Source organism: Ceratotherium simum, chromosome 7 (assembly GCF_057802395.1).
Source record: "Ceratotherium simum simum isolate JZ-2026a chromosome 7, ASM5780239v1, whole genome shotgun sequence".
In the NCBI taxonomy this organism is placed as follows: domain Eukaryota; kingdom Metazoa; phylum Chordata; class Mammalia; order Perissodactyla; family Rhinocerotidae; genus Ceratotherium; species Ceratotherium simum.
The window spans coordinates 30,685,560-30,704,641 of NC_141906.1; the positions used below are offsets into that span (position 1 = coordinate 30,685,560).

General features: G+C 46.3%; 1 protein-coding gene across 6 annotated transcripts in view; it reads right to left on the reverse strand.

The window, feature by feature from the left end:
* The window catches only part of C2CD3 (C2 domain containing 3 centriole elongation regulator), a 123,160-nt gene that overhangs the window by 4,552 nt on the left and 99,526 nt on the right, over positions 1-19,082 (reverse strand). For 5 of the 6 annotated variants that reach the window (XM_087433443.1, XM_087433445.1, XM_087433444.1 and 2 more), the window contains 2 exons: positions 16,338-17,259; positions 11,625-11,736 (listed from right to left, as the gene is read on the reverse strand). In XM_087433443.1, the coding sequence (XP_087289569.1) occupies positions 11,625-11,736; positions 16,338-17,259 (1,034 nt within the window). The other variant, XM_087433448.1, reaches the window with a different exon arrangement.

The following is a 19,082-nucleotide window of genomic DNA, read 5'->3' on the forward strand; positions in this document are numbered from 1 at the left end:
TTTTGGACCTTCCCAGTGAATAGGGATCTGGGGCTGGGGGCTTGATTACTGCCCTGGGCTGAAGGACAAAGCTGGCTTTACTGTGATCTGGGTGTCAAGCATGGCAGCAGGCCAGGGGCTCTCAGACTGCCCCCATTAAATCCACCCAGGTTTCGCATTAAATTCTCCCACTTCCAAATACGGGGACTTGCTCTTTTCTGGACACCTAGACACCCAGGCCATGAACAAGAACAGGTCTCTATGGCCTATTATTTGATACAGATGCATCTCAAAGGAGCCTTCAACGCCAAAGGAAGAACTCCGCTGGGGTGAAAATCAAGCATCACGGAAGGAGTAAAGAGTGGTGGTGGAAGGAAAATTTGGGGTTTCCTGGGGCTCCTCAAATCAAGAGGCTAACCCTGGCTGGTGAGCTCATTCTAGTCCTGGCTCAATCACTTCTTAGCCATGTGGCTTTGGGCAAGTCACTTTCTCTTTGGGCCTTGGTTTCCCCATCTGAAAACAGATCAGAATGAGCAGACAATACAAGAGGAAGTGCTGTGTAACCCAGAGACTTATCCCAGTCTGTGGCTCTCTCTTGGGCTGGGTCCCGATGATGCAGTGTCTTCGCCAAAAGCTCTCTCGGGAGAGTCCAGCCTTCTTCTTTGGTCTGAAATGTGATCTGATCCAAGCTACTGTGTTCTGAGTTCCCTCCACTCCAGTCCCCAGATGGATCCCTCTGAACAGGCTACATGCTCCCAGGAGAGTGGTGGGTGCAGGTGCCCCTCTTACCTCTGCTTCAGGGGTAAGTAGAGACATTTTCAGAGGGGAGACATTGGGGTGGAGTGGAAGAAACACTGGCCTGTAGCCCAGCCCAACTGTCTCACTTGCTCAAGGCCAAGACATTTTCTCTCTGGGTCTCAGTATCTTCACTGCCAAATGGAGTTAAGAACTTCTGTTTGGACTTCTTACCCCGGGTCTACTGTGAAGCTGAAATAAAATTCAGATGTGACTACGGCTCTGGCCAGGTACAACATCTTGCAAAACACAGGGGCTAAGCTGGAGCTAGAGCTGACACCAGCTGCAGAGAGGAAGCCTTGCTATTCTCAGACCTCACCCCAAGCAAAGTAGAAGTGGGGTACAGCACCTCCCCAAGGCATGCCCAGTGCTAAGCCAGGCTTGCCCAAGCTCTCCCCCCACACTGTCCCCTGCCCAGTGAGCCTCTGGGCCTAGGAAAGGGCTGAAGTTTTGTTCTTTTTCTTCAGCTCCCTTAAGTGACCTAAATGCTGACTTAGGAACTAGAAGGGAAATTTTCCAAAGAGAGGAAAACTAAAAGTAAACAGCCACTTGGTTCTGGCTGGCTAGGTGGGCTTGCCAATGGATTGCTGTGAGGCTCAGTATAGCTGCCTGCCTTGTTCAACTTTCACCCCCTTGGCTAGCTGCCTTCTCCTGGGGCGGTTCCCAGAGTCCTCTCTAGACTGGGACTAGGATTTCCTTAGTGCTAAAGAGAGCAGCAAACTCAGCAGCCGCAGCTAGGAGCAAGGGGGAAGTGGGGACAAGACACTTATACCAGAGGCCCAGCCCTGAGAGGCAAATCCTAAATCTGACCCCAGCCCAGCTACAGCATGGCTGGGCTCCACACTCTGAGCTCACATTGCATTCCTGAGTTAGAGCTCTGGTCATGTGGTTTCCTCCCTTCCTCACCACCCCCTAATGCCTCCCTATCCTTCCCTGACAACAGGCCCCCACCCATTCCATAGGGCCTAGGGTCATTCCCTCACCCTGGGCCTCACTCCCTAGCTACACATGATCTAGCTACACTAGATCATGACTCCTTAACCTTTGAACACATGCCCTGCCAGGAAGAGGGCTCAAAAGTCCATATTCCTGAGAGGGAAGGGTTAAAGAGACACTTTTGGAAGAGCTCCTGGCTCCTCCCAGACTCTGACCTCAGAGCAGCTCAGGCAACTTGAGCACCTGCCCAGCAGGCCTGTGGGCCCTTTCCCTTGAGTACCTGCCAAACTGCATTCTGGGCCAGGGTGGGCACCAGCCAATTCTGGCTGTTTCCTGTGACTTCTGTACACCTTTGGCCAGGGAGCTCATCTCCTCCCCAAAGCTCTGTGTGGCCTTTATCAGAAACCCTTTGACCTTTAGGTCTCTTCTTGGGGCTCTGCTGAGGGTTAGGGACTTGGTAGCTCAAAGAAATAAGGCAATAGGTCAGGGCCTCCTGAGGGGCAGCTGAGCTATCAGGCCTGGACCACAGGCTGAGCAGAGAAGACCCTGGGCTCAGGAAGTTCCCTGGGACTCTAGTGACCTGATCAGGTGATTTCCTGGAGGCTGGGTTTCTCAACCAGGATTGTGTATCTCTTAGATGCCTCCGGGCTTGGGGGAGGGAAACCAAGGGATAGAAAAATTCTTTGGACTTCTGGGAGAAAAGCAGCAGCCTTAAGACTCAGACAGGCAGGCCACAGACTTCTGAGGCTAGGGCTCTATCACCCTTAGGTGGGGTGGTGTGTCATCCTGGGCCTCTAATTCAGGGCCTGAACTGAGCACAGAGTCGACTGCTACAGCCTTAAGAACTGCTCTCCATACTTCTGGGGTGCCCTGCGGGGCCTAACTTCTCAGCTCCCCACTCCTGGTGCTAAGCTTTTGATCATGTCCCTATCCCTGAGCATTTCTTTCCTACCAGTCCCCACCAAAATGTAACAGTATAAAAGGGAAGATGTCTTATAATATATAAGGTAATATAAGACAATAATAATGATGATAAAAATAACATAGCTAACACTCATATAGTTCTTACTATGTTATGTGCCAAGAACTGTTCTAAGTACTTTACTTATCTTACTCAGTTAATTCTAAACAAACCCTAGGAGGCAGGTACTATTATGCCCATTTTTCAGATAAAGAAATTGAAGCACAGAAAAGTTAGCTAACTTGCCCCGGGTTACACAGCTAGTAAGTGGCAAAACTGAACTTTAAACTTAGGCTGTCTGGATTCAGAGGCTATGCTTCTAACTACTATACAAAACTGCCTGGTAGGAGAGAAGGGGGAAGTACAGCAACAGAGTAAGTCTGTGTTGTCTCCCCAGAGACCAGAGACAGACCATGCCCAAGACCTCAGAAAGCCAGCAGCAGAGCCAAGGCAAGAAACCAGGTTTGCTGACTCTCAGCTCCCCAGCTGGCCTGGAGTGCCTCAATCCCTAGTGATGCCTGAACTGCTGTGGTCTGGCTGAGTGGAGGTGAGAACACTAGGGCAGAGGGGGATGGACAACTCAAACCTTTACACTCTGGCCTTGTCTCCGACTTCTTGCCTCCTACACTCACTCTTTAGGAACAACAGTGTCTGGCCCCATGCCTGTGGTTAATCCAGGGGCTCGTTCATGATGTGGGCAGAGTCTGGCCTTACGGCAGGAAGGCACAGAACAAGACAGGGACCATCTCATGGAAAGGAACTGCCATGTAGGCAGGCAGAGAGGCCAAGGTTCAGAAGACAGGTTGCTTCTTGCTCTCTGCTTCTGATTCTTAGCCAATTCTGACTGTTTTGGTCCAGGCCCATCTCTCCTCATCTCTGACCTCCTCCCTAGCACATATTGTTTGTATCTCCCAGTTACTAAGCTCTGTTGATTCTCTGAGAGGTTTCTTTTCTCCAAATCCACAGCCTGCAAAGCCTTTCCTTCATCTTTGCTGAATTCTACACCAGCCACCCCACCTGGCTGTCTTCTTTTCCCTATTCTCATTCTCTTTGTTTTGTTTTACTTAAGTACTAATATAGGCTGATGTCATTTCAGAAAGTTAGTGAGTAGTCTGGTGGCCAGTGCCTCTCAAAGAACTGTGAGCTCCCTGAAGGCAGGGTCCACAGCACCAAGCCCAGCTCTTTAAGTATGACAGGTGCTTGGTGGGAGTTGGTGGACTTAGACATAAAGCTGGCTCCCCTGGGGAACTGTGAGCTCCTGAGGGAAGGGGCATAGCTCCTTCTTCTGTCTTCTCCTGTACCTAGCTTAGGACTATGGCTTTGTACATTTGCCGAAAGACGTATATTTCAAGTTTGAGTCCCAAACTACCTTCCTACTCTCTGGCCTGCCTGTCCTCAGGCCCAGCCCGGGCTGTCCTAATCCCTCATGGGAAGTTATTGGAGGGTTCTGAGCAGAGAAGTAACCTGCTTTATTCCATGATTTATTTAACATCGAAGGCTAACAGAATGCTGTATGGGGAATGGGTCGCAAGGGTCAACGGCAAAAGTAGAGAGGCAAGTTAGGAGGCTCCTGCAATGATCTAGGCAAGAGATGATGATGGTTTGGACCAGGGTGGTAATGGTGGTGGTGGTGAGAAGTGGTTGGATTTGGATACATTTTAAAGGTAGAGCTGCCAGAATTTCCTGGTGGATTGGAAACAGAGGCATCAAGGAGGATTTCAAGGGTTTTGGCTTGAACAACTAAATTAGAAGGATAGAGTATTAACTGAGATGGGGAAGTCTGAGGAACAGATTTGAGGAATAAAATCTGGAGTTGAGTTTTGGACATGTTGAATTTGAGACATCAATTAGATATCCAAGTGACGATGCTGAGTAGACAGTTGGACATATAAGCCTAGAGTTACAGGAGAGGTATGAGCTAAGATAACCATTAGGCATCTTTAGCATACAGAGGGGATTTAAAGCCTTGAGATTGAATGGGGTCATTATAAAGTAAGCGTAAATGGAGAAAAGAAGCCTGAAGACTACACCCTGGGTCACCCCTATATTAACAAGTAGGGGAAATGAGGGAGAACCAGCAAAGAAGGCTAAACAGGAGCAGCCAATGAGGAGGGGAGGAGCGGAGGGACTGATGCCTCACAAACAAGTGAAGAAAGTGTTTAAAGGAGAGAGATCAGCTGTGCCACATGCAGCTGAGAGATCAAATAAATTGGGCACTCATTTGATAATTGGCTTAGGAATATGGAGGTTTTTTGGATTTGGCAACCTTGAAGAGTCCCTCCCACTCCTGGTACAGCGGGGTAAAAGTCTGATTACAGTAGGAGATCACAGTGGCTACAATATGGAGAATGGATAGTGGTGGGAAAGTGCGGATATGAGTGAGACTAGTTAGAAATAGTCATGGGGGAGATGATTGGGACTAGATAATGGAATGGTGAGAAGTGAGCGGATTCAAAAGATATTTAGGGGGTAGAATTAACAGGGCTTGGTAACAGACTGGCTGAGAGTCATGGGAGATAAAGGAGTAGGAGGAAAAGCTGACACCTATGCTTCTGGCAGGAGTAACTACGTGATGGTGGTTGAGTTTACTGAGATAAGGAATGCAGGGGTTAGACGGGGCATGCAAAGGAAGATCACAAGCTCAAGTTTTGAGTGTAGTGAACTGTTTGTAACACACCACAGAAAAGACATCTAGGACACAGTTGGATCCACAGGTGTCTGTAGCATGAGAGAAGTCTAGACTGAAGATAACGATTTGAGAGTCATCAAACTGTAAATAATAACTGAAGTAGTTGGAGTGGTTGAGATTTTCCCAAAGCAACATCTATAAGAGCAGAAGGCATAAGTTTGGGGAAAACAACATGTAAATTATTGCTGTTTCATCTTCTACCTCTTTCCTCCCCTTTAGGGAAGTTGATAAAACTAGTTTGCCCATAGCAACAAAGCAAACAAAATCAGAAGTAACTTTAAATAAAAACAGGAAGCTGTCCCAGTGAAGAGGTACTTCATCACAAGAGGGAAGAGAAAGCAGAGGCAGCAGAACTCGACTGATTCACAAGTAATTGAAAACTGTGAGGGCCGGCCCCATGGCTAGCGGTTAAGTGCACGCGCTCCGCTGCTGGCAGCCCGGGTTCGGATCCCGGGTGCACACCACTTCTCTGGCCATGCTGGGGCCACGTCCCACATACAGCAACTGGAAGGATGTGCAGCTATCACATGCAACTATCTACTGGGGCTTTGGGGGGAAAAATAAATAAATAAAATCTTTAAAAAAAAAAAAAAACTGTGAATTACTGGATGGCTGTGTGATCCTGGCCTCCATACCCTATCTGTATTCTATAGTACCACCACCCTGTGAGGCCCGATAACCCCATCTGACAGATGAAGAAACAGACTCAGAAAGATCAGAAGGCTAATGTCACACAGAAACCTGTATCCACTATACTGTGGGGCAAGGAGAGGAAAAAACCTGCTTCACAAATGCTTGAAGTGGAGACCGTCTGGGAGGTTCTTGGGCTCAGGTGCAGCACTTCAATGTGGAGCAAAGGATTAGGCCTTCCCTTAGATCTTGTGGTGAAACCTGAGCAGTTGCGCCAGTACGTACAAGCTCTCTCCTTCAGGGAAGGGTTGCTTTCCCTGGCCCTGAAGCAGGTCAGCTACAAGCACAGCAGTCTCAGGACACTGGTTGAGAAGAGCCCAGCAGCCTCTCAAAATGCCCCTCTTCAACTTTTAGTGCCAAGGTGTCACTGACTAGGTGCCTTGAGAAACTCAAAGGTGGGTTTGGAAGCAATTAACTGTTTCTCCAAGACGTTTCTTCTCCTTTTGTATGTTAAGGAGGTGTAACCACCAGCCATCCTGAAACTGACCAAGCCTCACCACAGGAGCTGTGCCCATCACCTTTGCCTTATTTTTAATGCAAAGATCTCTCCAGGAGGAGCTTAGGCCTCATTATGTGGAAGCATGTTCTCCAACCGAGCCTGTGCAAGCGAATACCCGCCTCTCCCTTTTGAATGTTCATTCCCCAACCAAATAAAAGTTCCTGCTTTCCTTTGTTTGGCGACGCCATGACTTTGGAAATGATTCCTCAGGGCCTCCCATCTGCTGCAAATACACTTTACTTTGTGAGACAACTTCCACTGGTGTAGAGTCTTATTTAACTCACCAGGAGGCGAGCCTACTTGGTTCGGTATCAGAGGCAGAATAGATGGAATAGATGGAATCCTCAAATGGGCGTACAGGACAGAGCTCCTGCCCTCCCCTCCCTACCTCTCCCTTTGAGCTGTTGACTGTGCCTGAAACATTACAGAAAATAGAAGATGGAAGAGAAAACAGAAGCTTTCATCAAATGGAAACTCTATCACCAATCTCTAATCCTACCTGCTTTAGCATCCATCTTTTCCATCTTCTCTGTCTTCCTTCATGCTACAGGGCAAGTTTTCTTTTTCCTCTCAAAAGGCCAGTACCTCCACATGTGCTCTGGATTCCATGCCCTCTCTGACCCAGGGACTATTCTTTCTATTCTGTCTCCCTCTCCTGCATCTTTCCCTTCTCCCTTTCTCTACTGGATCACTGCAGTAGCATACAGAAAGCTGTAGCTGTTCCCATGTTAAAAAAAACAAAACCAAAAAAGCTTCCCTTGATCTCATATGCTACTCTAGCCACTATTCTACTTCTCTGCTCCATAGTCACAGCCAAGTTTATGGAAGGAGTTGGTGTCTCCATTTTGTCACCATTCAATCATTCTTAAATTTTAATTACACATGATTTTGTGATTTCACTGTGTAACATACCAAAGAATCTATTAACATATGTAAATTATGAAGCACAAGAGAAATTAATACCTGTAAACCCACAACCCAATCTAAGAACTAAAAGCATTGTTAATAGTGTTGAATAGATCTATGTGTTCCTCCTCCCCTATGTCATCCCCTGCCTCCAAAATTATGACCATTGTAGTCAAATTTTTGAAAACCAAGGAGAAAATCTTAAAAGCAGCAGAGAATAAAGGTCACATTACATTCAGGGCAACAACAATAAGAACAATAGCTGCTTCTCATCAGAAACAAGGGCAGTCAGTAGAGTGTAGAATGATAGTTCTAAAATGCTAAAAGAAACAAACAAATAAATTCAAGTTAGAATTCTATATCCAGTGAAAAAAGCATCTTTCAAAAATGAAGGCAAAATAAAGATATTTTCAGACACGTGAAGCTGAGAGCATCAGTTCCCAGTAGGTCTGCACTACATGAAATTCTAAAGGAAGTTCTTCACGCTGAAGGGAAACGGTGCTAGACTGAAATCAGGATGTGAAGAAGGAATGAAGAACACCAGAAATAGTAAGTATATGGGTAAATATAAAAGACTATTTTTTGTCTTAGATTCTTCAAAGTGAGGCCACTTTTAAGACCTTCAGAGGCCCCAAGTTGGGAAGATTATGGTGCCCCTGCCCAAATATAATTCACAATTAAATTTAAAATAAACCATAAATGTAAGGAAGTTAAAGTTCTGACTTATTCCATGGTAACTATTTCAATGTTTTAAGAAACTACATAATTCTTAAAAATTGTTTTCTGTTAATTTTTGGTGGCTCTACTTGCAAGTGCCTTAAACATGTAACTTGATTCCTAGGTTATCCAGCACTGGCTGGCAGGCAGCCAAGAGCATAAGACTCATAAAATACTTGGCTACAAATGCATCAAGTAGTGAGAGAGGCCCAGCACCATTGAGGATGACCAACCTCCAGAGGTTTCCTAGGTCGTGGGACTTGCAATGCTGAAAACAGGACAGTTTTGGGTGAACTGTGACAACTCGTTACCCTAACTGGGACCCAGAATGAGATCCCGAGGAAAGAGGTGGCCCTGAGAGCAGCAGACAAACAATGGAGTTTTGCTGTGGGCAAGAAAGAAAAAAGGCTAAAAGGTGTGAGACCTATCTTCTCACACTAGACTTGCCCTTCCATTGAAGGGAAAATTCTTATTTCTCCCTCTCCCACACTTTGTATCTTATGTTTCATAGATCAAAGACAGAATGCCCCCCTGGGAGGTGGCACATCACAAAGGCAGAAACACAAAAGCAGGAACACCCATTCTGCTTGGCAGGTGAGGGATGACAGCGCAGACTAAGTGGCTCACACACATCTCTTTTCCCGTGGCTCACTGACACTTCACCCACTTGGCTAGGAGGGGAAGAGAGAAAGGGAAGTAAGAGTGTCTACTTTTTTCTTCTAGGGTAATTCTTGCCATCATCCTATTAAATAAGAAGTACATTTCCCTGCTGTTACTTATAAGGAAACTGGGCCTCAGAAAGGTCAAGTCACTTGCCCAAGACCACTTAGCTACTTAGTAGCAGATTGAGTATTTCACCTCATGGATGTCTTGCTCAAAAGCCTGTGCTTGGTGCCTGGACACAACCCTGTGACCCTAGCATAAATGCTGGTGGGTGTGTATGGGACATGCAAGGGAAGATGTAGAGAGGAAGGATGAGCTGGTGACCATGAATCAGAGTAGGAATAAGGGCCACAAAAATGCAGAGCTCCTGGGTGGGGACTGGCACTTCTACTCCTCTAGGGCAGGATTTACACATTGATAAAAACTGATATGTGTGGGAACTTAGATTGATCCATGTACCAAATAAATGGCATGACCTGAAAATGGTGCTGGGGAAGTTGAGGGAGAGAGGAGGAAGGAAAATGAGGAAAAGGATCAGACATCTGATGGCTCCTAAAGGACTATCACCCTAGGCTCCCAGGATACTTCTGGACTGACCCCATTTGTCATCAAAGTAGGCTCTGGAAAAGCATAAAAAATGTTTAAATGTTAATTGCAAAATGAAACCTATTTAAAAGAAGGCAAATTGGCTAGAAAACATACCATAAGCCATGTGTCATGACTTTAGAGTGGCATAAGGGGAAACATGGAGTTTGGAGTCACATGTTTAGAGTCACTTACCAGTTGGGAGACCCTGGGGAAGTGATTTAAGGTTTATGCATCTCAGTTTCTATAGAAAATAGAAATAATAATATCTTGTACATCTGTATGGGAAGCTCTGAGCCTCAGTCTTCTCATCTATTAAATGGGGATAACGACAGCACCCATCTCCTTGGGTGGTGGGGGGAATTAAATGAGTTTAGACAAGTAAGGTACTTAAAATAATGTCTAGTGCATACTAAGCATTAAATAGGGGTTAGCTATTACAATTAATAATAAATAAGCTAATACATTTTGTTCATAGCATGTATTATTCTCTGAAATCATCTTGTTTTTCCACAAGTTCCACGAGGCAGGAGCTTTGTGCCTTGTTCACCCTGAACCTAGAACAGTGCCCGGCACACAGTAGTACTGTATGGCTCCTTTCTCTACCTCATCACTGCAATTACTCTTTCAGGATCACCAACGACCACTATGCTGCCCAACCTGAAAGACACCCATTCTCTATTTAGCACTGAGGGGGAATTCTTCAAAGTTCAAATTGAATCTCACTCCCTACTTAACACACTTCAATGGCTGTCCTTGCATTTATTTATTTATTTATTTAATAATTTTATTTATTTAGTTTTTCCCCCAAAGCCCCAGTAGATAGTTGTATGTCATAGGTGCACACCCTTCTAGTTGCTGTACGTGGGACACGGCCTCAGCATGGCCGGAGAAGCGGTGCGACGGTGCGTGTCTGGTATCCGAACCCGGGCCGCCAGCAGCGGAGTGCGCGCACTTAACCGCTAAGCCACGGGGCTGGCCCTGCTGTCCTTGCATTTAGAATAAAATCTAAACCCTTTTCCATGGTTTACAAATTCTGTGTGATCTGGGCCCTTCGACCTCATCATGTCCATCCATCTCTGTGTACCAGTGCCACTGGCTTTGTGTCAGTTCCTACGTCATGCCAAGCTCTTTAGAGCCTCAGGGCCTTTCCATTCGCTGTTCTCTCTGCCTGGAATACTCCTCTCCACGTTCCTCACACTGCTGGCCCCTTCTCAGGACAGGACAGTTGTTAGGAACACAGATTTTGAAACCAGACTGCACGGGTTCCAACTCCAGCTCTACCACTTACTACCTGTATGAGGCAAGTTACTTAACCTTTTTGTGCCTCACTTTTCTCATCTTAAAATAGAGATAAAAGTATGGGCTTCATCACGTTGCTGAGTTAAATGAGTTAATATAAACTGCTTTCAATAGTGCCTGGTACCTTGCAGGCACCACCATGATCATCATCTTTCAGCTTAAACACTGCCCCCTCAGAGACTCCCTGTTCTTTATCAGAGCATCTAGTACTCATCACTGTCTATAAATATTTTATTTTCTGTTTACTATTTGTGCTCCATAAAGACAGTGAATTTGTCTTATTTACTGTTGTATGCTCAGCACCTAGCACAATGCCTGACGCAGGGTAGGCACTCAATAAATATACACTGAATGATTAGAAAAGTGATTATTATTTTTGCCACCTGCAAGAAAGGTCAGGCGTTGTACCAAGGCAGAAAAGAGGAGAGCTGGCTTTTGTACCAGGGTTCCAACCACCTAACTCAGCTGAATGAAGACTAGTTACGAGGTGTTTTGTAAACAACAGGTATACCACTGACATTATTCTCTGCATCCAGACTGTACCATGTGTTGAGGTCCTCTGAGGCTGCATTTCTTGTCTGAAGCTTCCTCCCCTCATTCCCTCCTTTGTTTAGTTGGAGCTCCCACAGCACTCAGTATGCATTTCTTAGCTCAGTCCTGTTTTTATGCTTCTGCACTGTTTCTTCCACATGTGGTCTTAGCTGATGATGCCCTGCTCTTAACACATCCGCTCTTCCTCACTCTTCCTGAGCTCCTTGCCCACGGTTGGGCCCACAGAATACGCTCAGTACAAGCTTGGAGAGTGACCACTGCTGCTGCCTTTTTGGGAGGCTGGTCCCGAGCAGCCCTGCGTTCTGTACACACTTTCATCGAGAAAGGAGGTTGAACGGCTGTTATCTTACCTGATCTGTCGTGGTGGGTGGTGGCAAAGCTGTAGAGAATGACAGCATCCGCAGGGAGGCCTCCAACTGCTGGGGAGGCAAAAAGAAGTTGGGCACCACAATGGGCTCTGGGCTATAATGGTGGTTAAGGGACACATATACCTAGAAATCTACTGCCTTGCTAGACTAGCATCTCCACTGACCTCAATCACTCCCATTCGTTTTTACTCCCAACTTATTCCTGCCCATGAATCCTTTGCTCAAGTGGTTCCCTCTGCCTGGAAGGCCCTACCCACTCCTAACAAATTATAGTCTATACTTACTTTATGGGTCAGTTCAAATCCCACCTCCTCCAGGAAGCCTTCTCCTAATCGTAGCCCACAGTGATCCCTCCTTCCTCACAGTCTAGAGCACAGTCTGCAACACAGGCTAATGCTTGATGATTTGTCTGATGTGATTCTCAGTCTGTTTTCCTCATTATTCCCTAAGCTTCTCAAAGGCAGACCCAGTATACTTCCCTTCAGTTACCTCACTACTTCCCAACAGCCCCGCATGAGGCTGCTAGGTAGCAAGTGTTGAACAATACTTGCTGAGGGCCTCCTGGCCAAAAATTGACCTGTCAGAAGTCAGTCAGACTGTGGGGGTGTGAAGGTGGCTCCAGGGGCAGTGTCTTAGACTGGAGGGAGATGCCTGGTACTGAAGGAGGGCCTGTCCTCTTGGTTGTTCTCTGCTCATATCCATAGCCGAAGGTTCTGTATACGGGGCTGTCCGTGGGCACAGCTGGTCTACCCAGTCTGGAGGCGAGCCTTAGAAGGCAGGTACCATATCCTGCACTTCTCTGTATCCTCTGGAGGTATGCAGTGCTGTGCTGAGAATGTGGTGTTCCACAAATACCTGTTCAATCAAAGCACTGACTCAGTTTGGGAGGGGAGGAAGGGGACTGTCTGAATGTTCCAATTTTTTGCTTCTGTTCAATAAGCTAAGTATGGTTCTGATTCAAACTGGTTTATCATCGTTCTTCCATGCTAGACTCTGAACTCTAAGAAGTCAGAAATGATCTCTTTTTCATAGCTATATTCCTGTCAGCTAGCATGGTACCTGGGACACAGTGTTCTATAAATATCTACTGAATGAATGAAACACATCATTTCCTACTTTGGTTCAAGTCCCTGATGTTTCTATAGAGAGGTGGGGGTGGAGTTGGAGACCCTGAAGGGAAAGAACCCTTTGAGCCAAGCCTTCTCCAGAGGTCCAGGTAAAGTCGGGCCTATTTGCTGCTGCTGCTGACTGCTGGGGATTCCGCCACCAAGTCAGATGATGCTACGGGAAAGGAACAGCTTTGCTGGGAGGCATCAGGGGTGTGTCTGAAGCACTGAAGCTCCCCTTATCAGCCCATCACCTCCTGCTTTTCTAAGGGTCCTTCTCCGACCTCTGTCACTTATTGGATGGTAACTTCAGGAAAGTTCACTTTTTGTGCTTGTTTCTTCACCTGTAAAATGGATATAATAATACTACCTTTTGTTAAAATTTTTTTAAATTTATTTATTTTTCCCCCAAAACCCCAGTACATAGTTGTATGTCATAGCTGCACATCCTTCTTGTTGCTGTATGTGGGACACGGCCTCAGCATGGCGGGAGAAGCAGCGCGTAGGTGCGCGCCCGGGATCCGAACCCGGGCCACCAGCAGCGGAGCGCGCGCACTTAACCGCTAAGCCACGGGGCCGGCCCAATAGTACCTTTTGTTTTGAGGATTAAATGAGTTTATATATGCAAAGTGCTTAGAATGGTGCCTGACACACAGCATGCACTCAATAAATGTCAGCTATTCTCATCTCCCCAGTTTACGGGGAAAAGTTGCCTGTTCTCACAGTCCTTACCACCGGTTCCCTCACCCACTGAAGTCTGTCTTCCATTTCCACCTTTGCACTGTCCTCCTTAATGCTAAAGCCAGTGAATACACGTTAGTCCACCTTCTACTGGACCTGTCTTAAGTGTCAGAGTGCTGACCACTACTCCCTGGAACTCTGCTCCCGCCAGCTGCTCTGTGGGTGTGTCTGTTCTGCCTTCCCTCACCTGCCGGTGATCTTCAGGGCTCCACCTTGTGTGTGGGGGTCTCCTTTCCCTGCTCTCCTTGCCATCCTTCTCTATTTGCAGAGACACCTACCACTATAGCTGACCTCCAAGCCTGCATCTCCTCCGGGATGTCTTAGAGGCACATGTCCAAAATGGAAATCTGCCTCTTCCCCCCAACACTGTCTATCTTTATATGCTGTTCCCCATCCAGTAAAGGACATCACCTACCTAGTGACAGAAATCTCTAAGTCATACTTTATATTTTTCTTTTTCTCATCGCCTGCCCCTCCCTATCCAAACCTCTCAAATCTATCTCCCTCCTCTTGATCATAAAGCAGTCTATGCATTAGGTCAGACTTTCTTCATTTTTTATTAATATTGTAAGTTTCATACCTGGTCTCCTTGCTTCTGGTCTCCCCTGATATGATCCACCCTCTAACAAGGCACTGGGTGAGGGTGCCTTTTTTTTCTGGTGAGGAAGATTAGCCCTGGGCTAACATCCGTGCCCCTCTTCCTCTACTTTATGTAGGACATCTGCCATAGCATGGCTTGACAAGCGGTGCGTAGGTCTGTGCCTGGGATCCGAACCTGCAAACCCTGGGCCACCAGAAGTGGAGTGCATGAACTTAACCACTACACCACTGGGCCGGCCCCTAGGTGACTTTTTTAATTACCAGTTAATATTTACTGAACACTATTTATGTACCAGGCACTATGCTAAGTAGTTTACATCATTAATTTATTTTAATTTTTATTTCCATAAGAGAAGTACTATTACCATCTCCATTTTAAAGATAAGGAAACTGAAGTTTAATTTGCTTACAGGATAGAGTCTGAGCACCTTAGCCAGGCAAAAAAGGCCCTTTAAGATCTAGCCCAGCCTCACCTCTCACCATCCCACTTACCCCTGGGCTCTAACCACAGTGAACTGCTACCCACAGGCCAGGCCCCTTCACTTGGCTATGCCTCTGCACACACAGTTCACTGAGACTAGAACTTTCTCTCGTCTCCTCCTACAGAACGCCTATTCATTTTTGAGGTCTGACTCTGCTGTCTCTTACTGGGATACCTCCAAACAGAGTAACGGCAGCTTCCTCCTCTTGCTCCCTAGCATTCTGTCCATGTCTCGTCACAGCACTTAGAACAATGAACTGTCGTTACCTGTCTCCTACCTCATAATGGGAACTATTTGAGGTAAGGTTTGATTCAAATCTCTGTCCTCAATATGCAGCACAAGGCCTGGCAACATTCATTTTTTGAAAGAATTTATAGTTGGGAAGGTCTGAATTAAAGCAGTAGCCTTAGGACCTGGGCACATGTGCCGCCTCCTCCACAGACCATACATTCTGACACAACTAAATTGACTGTAAAGACAGCAACGTCAGAAGCCAGGATGAGCGAGGCCAGGAAAAACGCCACTGCAGACAGTCTGCTTTCAGTGCTCACTCTCCAGTTATTTCATGCTTTAAGTCTTTCCTGAGCCCACACCCCCTACCCTTCAGTTTCTCTCTGCCCTGCAACAAGAATCACATCTGTGTGGTGTGTACAAATGTTTCCACTCATTTCATTTTCTCAGGAATCCTGTGAAACTGTGATAGTTCAGTTCAATCTATATTTACTGATCCCTTCTCTGTGCAATGTCTGGCATTGGGGACACAGAAAAAGACAAGGTCTCTGACCTACCTAGGGAGTGTAGTCTAGTGGGTAAGGGATTATTGCCTCCATCTTATAGGTGAAGAAACAGAAGCTCAGAAAGTTTAACGTCACGCAAGTAGTAAGAAGCTGGGTCTAGAAGAGTCAAAGTCAGTCCCCCTGACTTGGAGTAGAGAAAAGGTCTCTATTCAGTAAAACAGCCTGCTTCACCGACCAGCCATGCAATAACCCCTGCTTATTGTCGAGATTCCAAGTGAGCTGATCTGATCAGCTGGTTAGCCTACGGATGTGAGGGCCCAAGTGGTTTCTTTTCCCCATAACATGCCCGTCTGCATTTCAAGGAGGAAGAGGGGGAATGTTGGGTGCCCCTCCTCCCTATCAGCACTGCCATACTTGGGGGTGGGAGGACCTTGGGTAAGTCCATTTCAACTGTGCCCACTTCCCCTCCCCTTGGCTCCATCACTTGCCTTTTTTTAAAAAAAATTAAATATTAGGCAAGTCACTATAACTCTGAGCCTCAGTTTCCTTACATGCAGGACCTTAAAGGCTTATGATGACTAAATGAAAAATGTACATAAAAGGCCTGGCACATAGTAAATGATCAATCAGTGGTAGCACTCTTCTGTCCCCTCTCTCTACACCCTCCACTTCTACTTGAACTGAGATTAATGTTCTCATTCCTTAGATCCAGAGCCTTGCCTTCAGGTGTAAAATGCCCAATTGATGGACCACGCAAATCAGGCCAGGCTAGGCTAATAAAGGTGCTACCAACACCTAAACCCAGTTCAAAGTATTATGCTTCAGAGGGCTGGCGTTCCTGGTAGAACTGTAGCACCTTGTCAGTGTAGGTGAGTCTTCTGAAGGAAGGGGCTTCCCATGCCCCTCAGTGCACCCCATGAGGGTGGTCACTGCTTACGCTCACACTTACACTAGGCTTGCCTAAGCGCCAGCATCCAAAATGCCTAGAAATGGCTTAAGGGGCTACTTGTGGGAAACACCAAAGGATACAGGAGGCTCTGCCTTGTGGACACCTCTGATCCAGATGTTGCCGACTTCTGCCTGATGTCAGGGCAGTTGATGGGTGCTTCCTTATTGTTTTCCTTTCTGCTCTGGGAGGCTAAATGTAGAGGGAATTTCTCGAAGCTATCAGCAGAGTCACTTAGCTCACTGGAGGCAGCTTCATTCTCAGCCTGGGCCTCTGGCTTGGGCTCCTGGTCCTGATCTGTCTGTGGTGAGGTCCATCCAACAATGGTATTGCTCTGTTGGGCTCCTGAGAGTGTCACGCATGATAGGAGCTGAGGGTCTGCTGAGGCAGGCTCTCCAACTCTAGCCTTAGAGGCTTTGTCTTCACAAAGAACAAGACTTTGGCTAGGAGAACGTTGCCTAGGCAGGTGGGGGTTGACAGCCCTTTCTGGGCTGGACAGAAGGCTACTTCTGACCTTGAGCTCCTCTCTGGGGAAAGGCTCTGAAGAAGGACAAGACGGGCCTTCCTTCTGCACCTCATCAGGCTGAAGGCTGATGATGTCACTTGTGTCTGACATGAAACTGGACCAAGGGCTAGTTTTGTCTGTCACAGTGGTGATCTCATTGAGGGTCCTGGGCTCAATGATGTCTTCTTCATAGTCCTCATCGCTGTAGGCTGGGCCTGCCTCAGTGTCCTCACTGCTCTGCATCTGTGTAATGGGTACCGTGTGCCCCAGGGACTCATGGAGCATTCCTCTTCCACTGGAAGTATCTTCAAGAGCAGGGGCAGGCAGGGAGTTTCTGGCTTCATCTGGAGCTCTTGCCAACAGCAGGTCTGGAGATGTGCTTCGTTCTTGCATGGCCACTGTATCCTGAGCATCTGGTAGGGTGGTGACCTCTCTGCTTCTACTCTTTGCTTGGTGAGAACTCAAAGATGCTTGAGAATTCCTGGTGATAGTCTGCAGATCTGAATAGCAACAGATATCACTCCTACTACAAGGTAGGGCCAGAGACCACTCAACTTTCCCACACTAGCATCTAGCTTCAGATATATTCTAACAATCAGACTTTGAACAAATCTTAAAGATAGTTAATCCCCTCAAGAGTCAGTGAAACTATATACAAAGCAGTACAATTTCTAGTACTTTATTCTAACATCAGAGGACCAAAATCTAATCTATTTATAGTTGTGGTTACATCTGTGGAAATGCTGTCAGAGGCTATCTGCTCATGCTCAGGAATTCTTGGGAGCTGGGAGTCCTGGTGGGCATGTTCATGCTTCCATTTACTTCCTTATATTAAAAACCAACATGAGAATCCACTTATTTACCCATTTGATGACAGTTATAAGAACTATCTATTTTACTTAGAAAATAAAAGCAAGGAAATATCTATGGCCCAAATGATAAGGCAGGGGAAGTGTGCTGGAAAGAGCAGAGGCTTTGGGGCCGGTCAGTCTTGAGTTCAAATCTGTCACTCGTCCACTTTGCGGTCACAAGCAAACCATTCCCTCTGAGCCTGTTTATCTTTAAAATGTGATTAATACCACCCTTTTCACAGGGTTATGGTAAAGAATACATGAGATAAATGGGCACACATTGTGAGGCACATATACAAACACTTAATAAATGGAAGCTACTAGTCAGCTCAAGTTGTTTTGGGGATGAAATGGGAGGGAATAAATTAATAAATAGGCCTAATAAGTGATTTGTTTGCAAGATTATTCGAGCGGAGAAAGGAACTGGGAAGCAAATTTGACTCCTGTGGTGTAGGGGTCACATCTCCCTCAAAGCGCCTAATGGAGTGCTCAGCCAACAGGAGGTGCTGGCTGAGTTTAATACATTAACAATTTTTAGGTCTCAAAGGGGAGTGAGCAGAGCAGATGTACGAAAACAGAACATCCCTACCTGCCAATAAAAACAGGAACTAGGAAGCAGACTTAATTGATCCTTTGGCCTGAACTACTTTCTGTCTTGGAACAGTTTTCCTGCTTTTTACAAACCAGCTCATCCTTCAAGGCCCTGCTCTACTGCATCTCCTCCAGGAAGCCTTCCCAGATGTACCAGCTGGATGAGATGGCTATATGGCCTTGTTCTATAAGCAAGCACTTAAGAACATGCTATTGTGTAATTGTCTGTCTGTATGTTTCTCCCATCAGACTGTGAGCTTCTCAAAGGCAGAGGCCATATGCCTCATTCATGTTGCATTTTCAGGGCCCAGCAAATGACCTGGCACACAGATGTGGTATAAATGAAACCCCCACTCAGAAACTCACTCTCAAGCTTCACTTGTATCTACTTGTCTAATGACTTCTTCAAGAGTGTACTGAGACGTGATGGAGGTAGGTGGAGTTCGTTTGTTCGTTTAAACTGGTTTCCATGATCCAATCATCTCTCTCTCTCAAAATTCATCCTCTCCTTGTGAAAATCAGTTCTCATTCTGTCACCCTCTTGCTTAGAACACCCCATTTCTTTGAGGATTAAGATTAAACTCCCAAGCTTGGCTTCAAGGCCCTCCAGCTTCAATCCCTTAATTCTCTTCCCTCTTCTCTTTTAATATACCCCTTTATAGGGATGCTCTATTTGCTCTCACTTCTACCCCAAACAAGCCTCCTTCTGTTTTGCTCTTATGCTTTCTTTCTGAGGGCAGTTTCTTTGGTTGTCTATAGAATGTACGCTTGATGAAAGCAGAGACAATGCTTGTCTTGTCCACTGCTGTATCCTCCTGGAACTAGTAACACAATAGTGCATGGCATAGTTGGTGCTCAATATATAGCTGACTGAACATTTC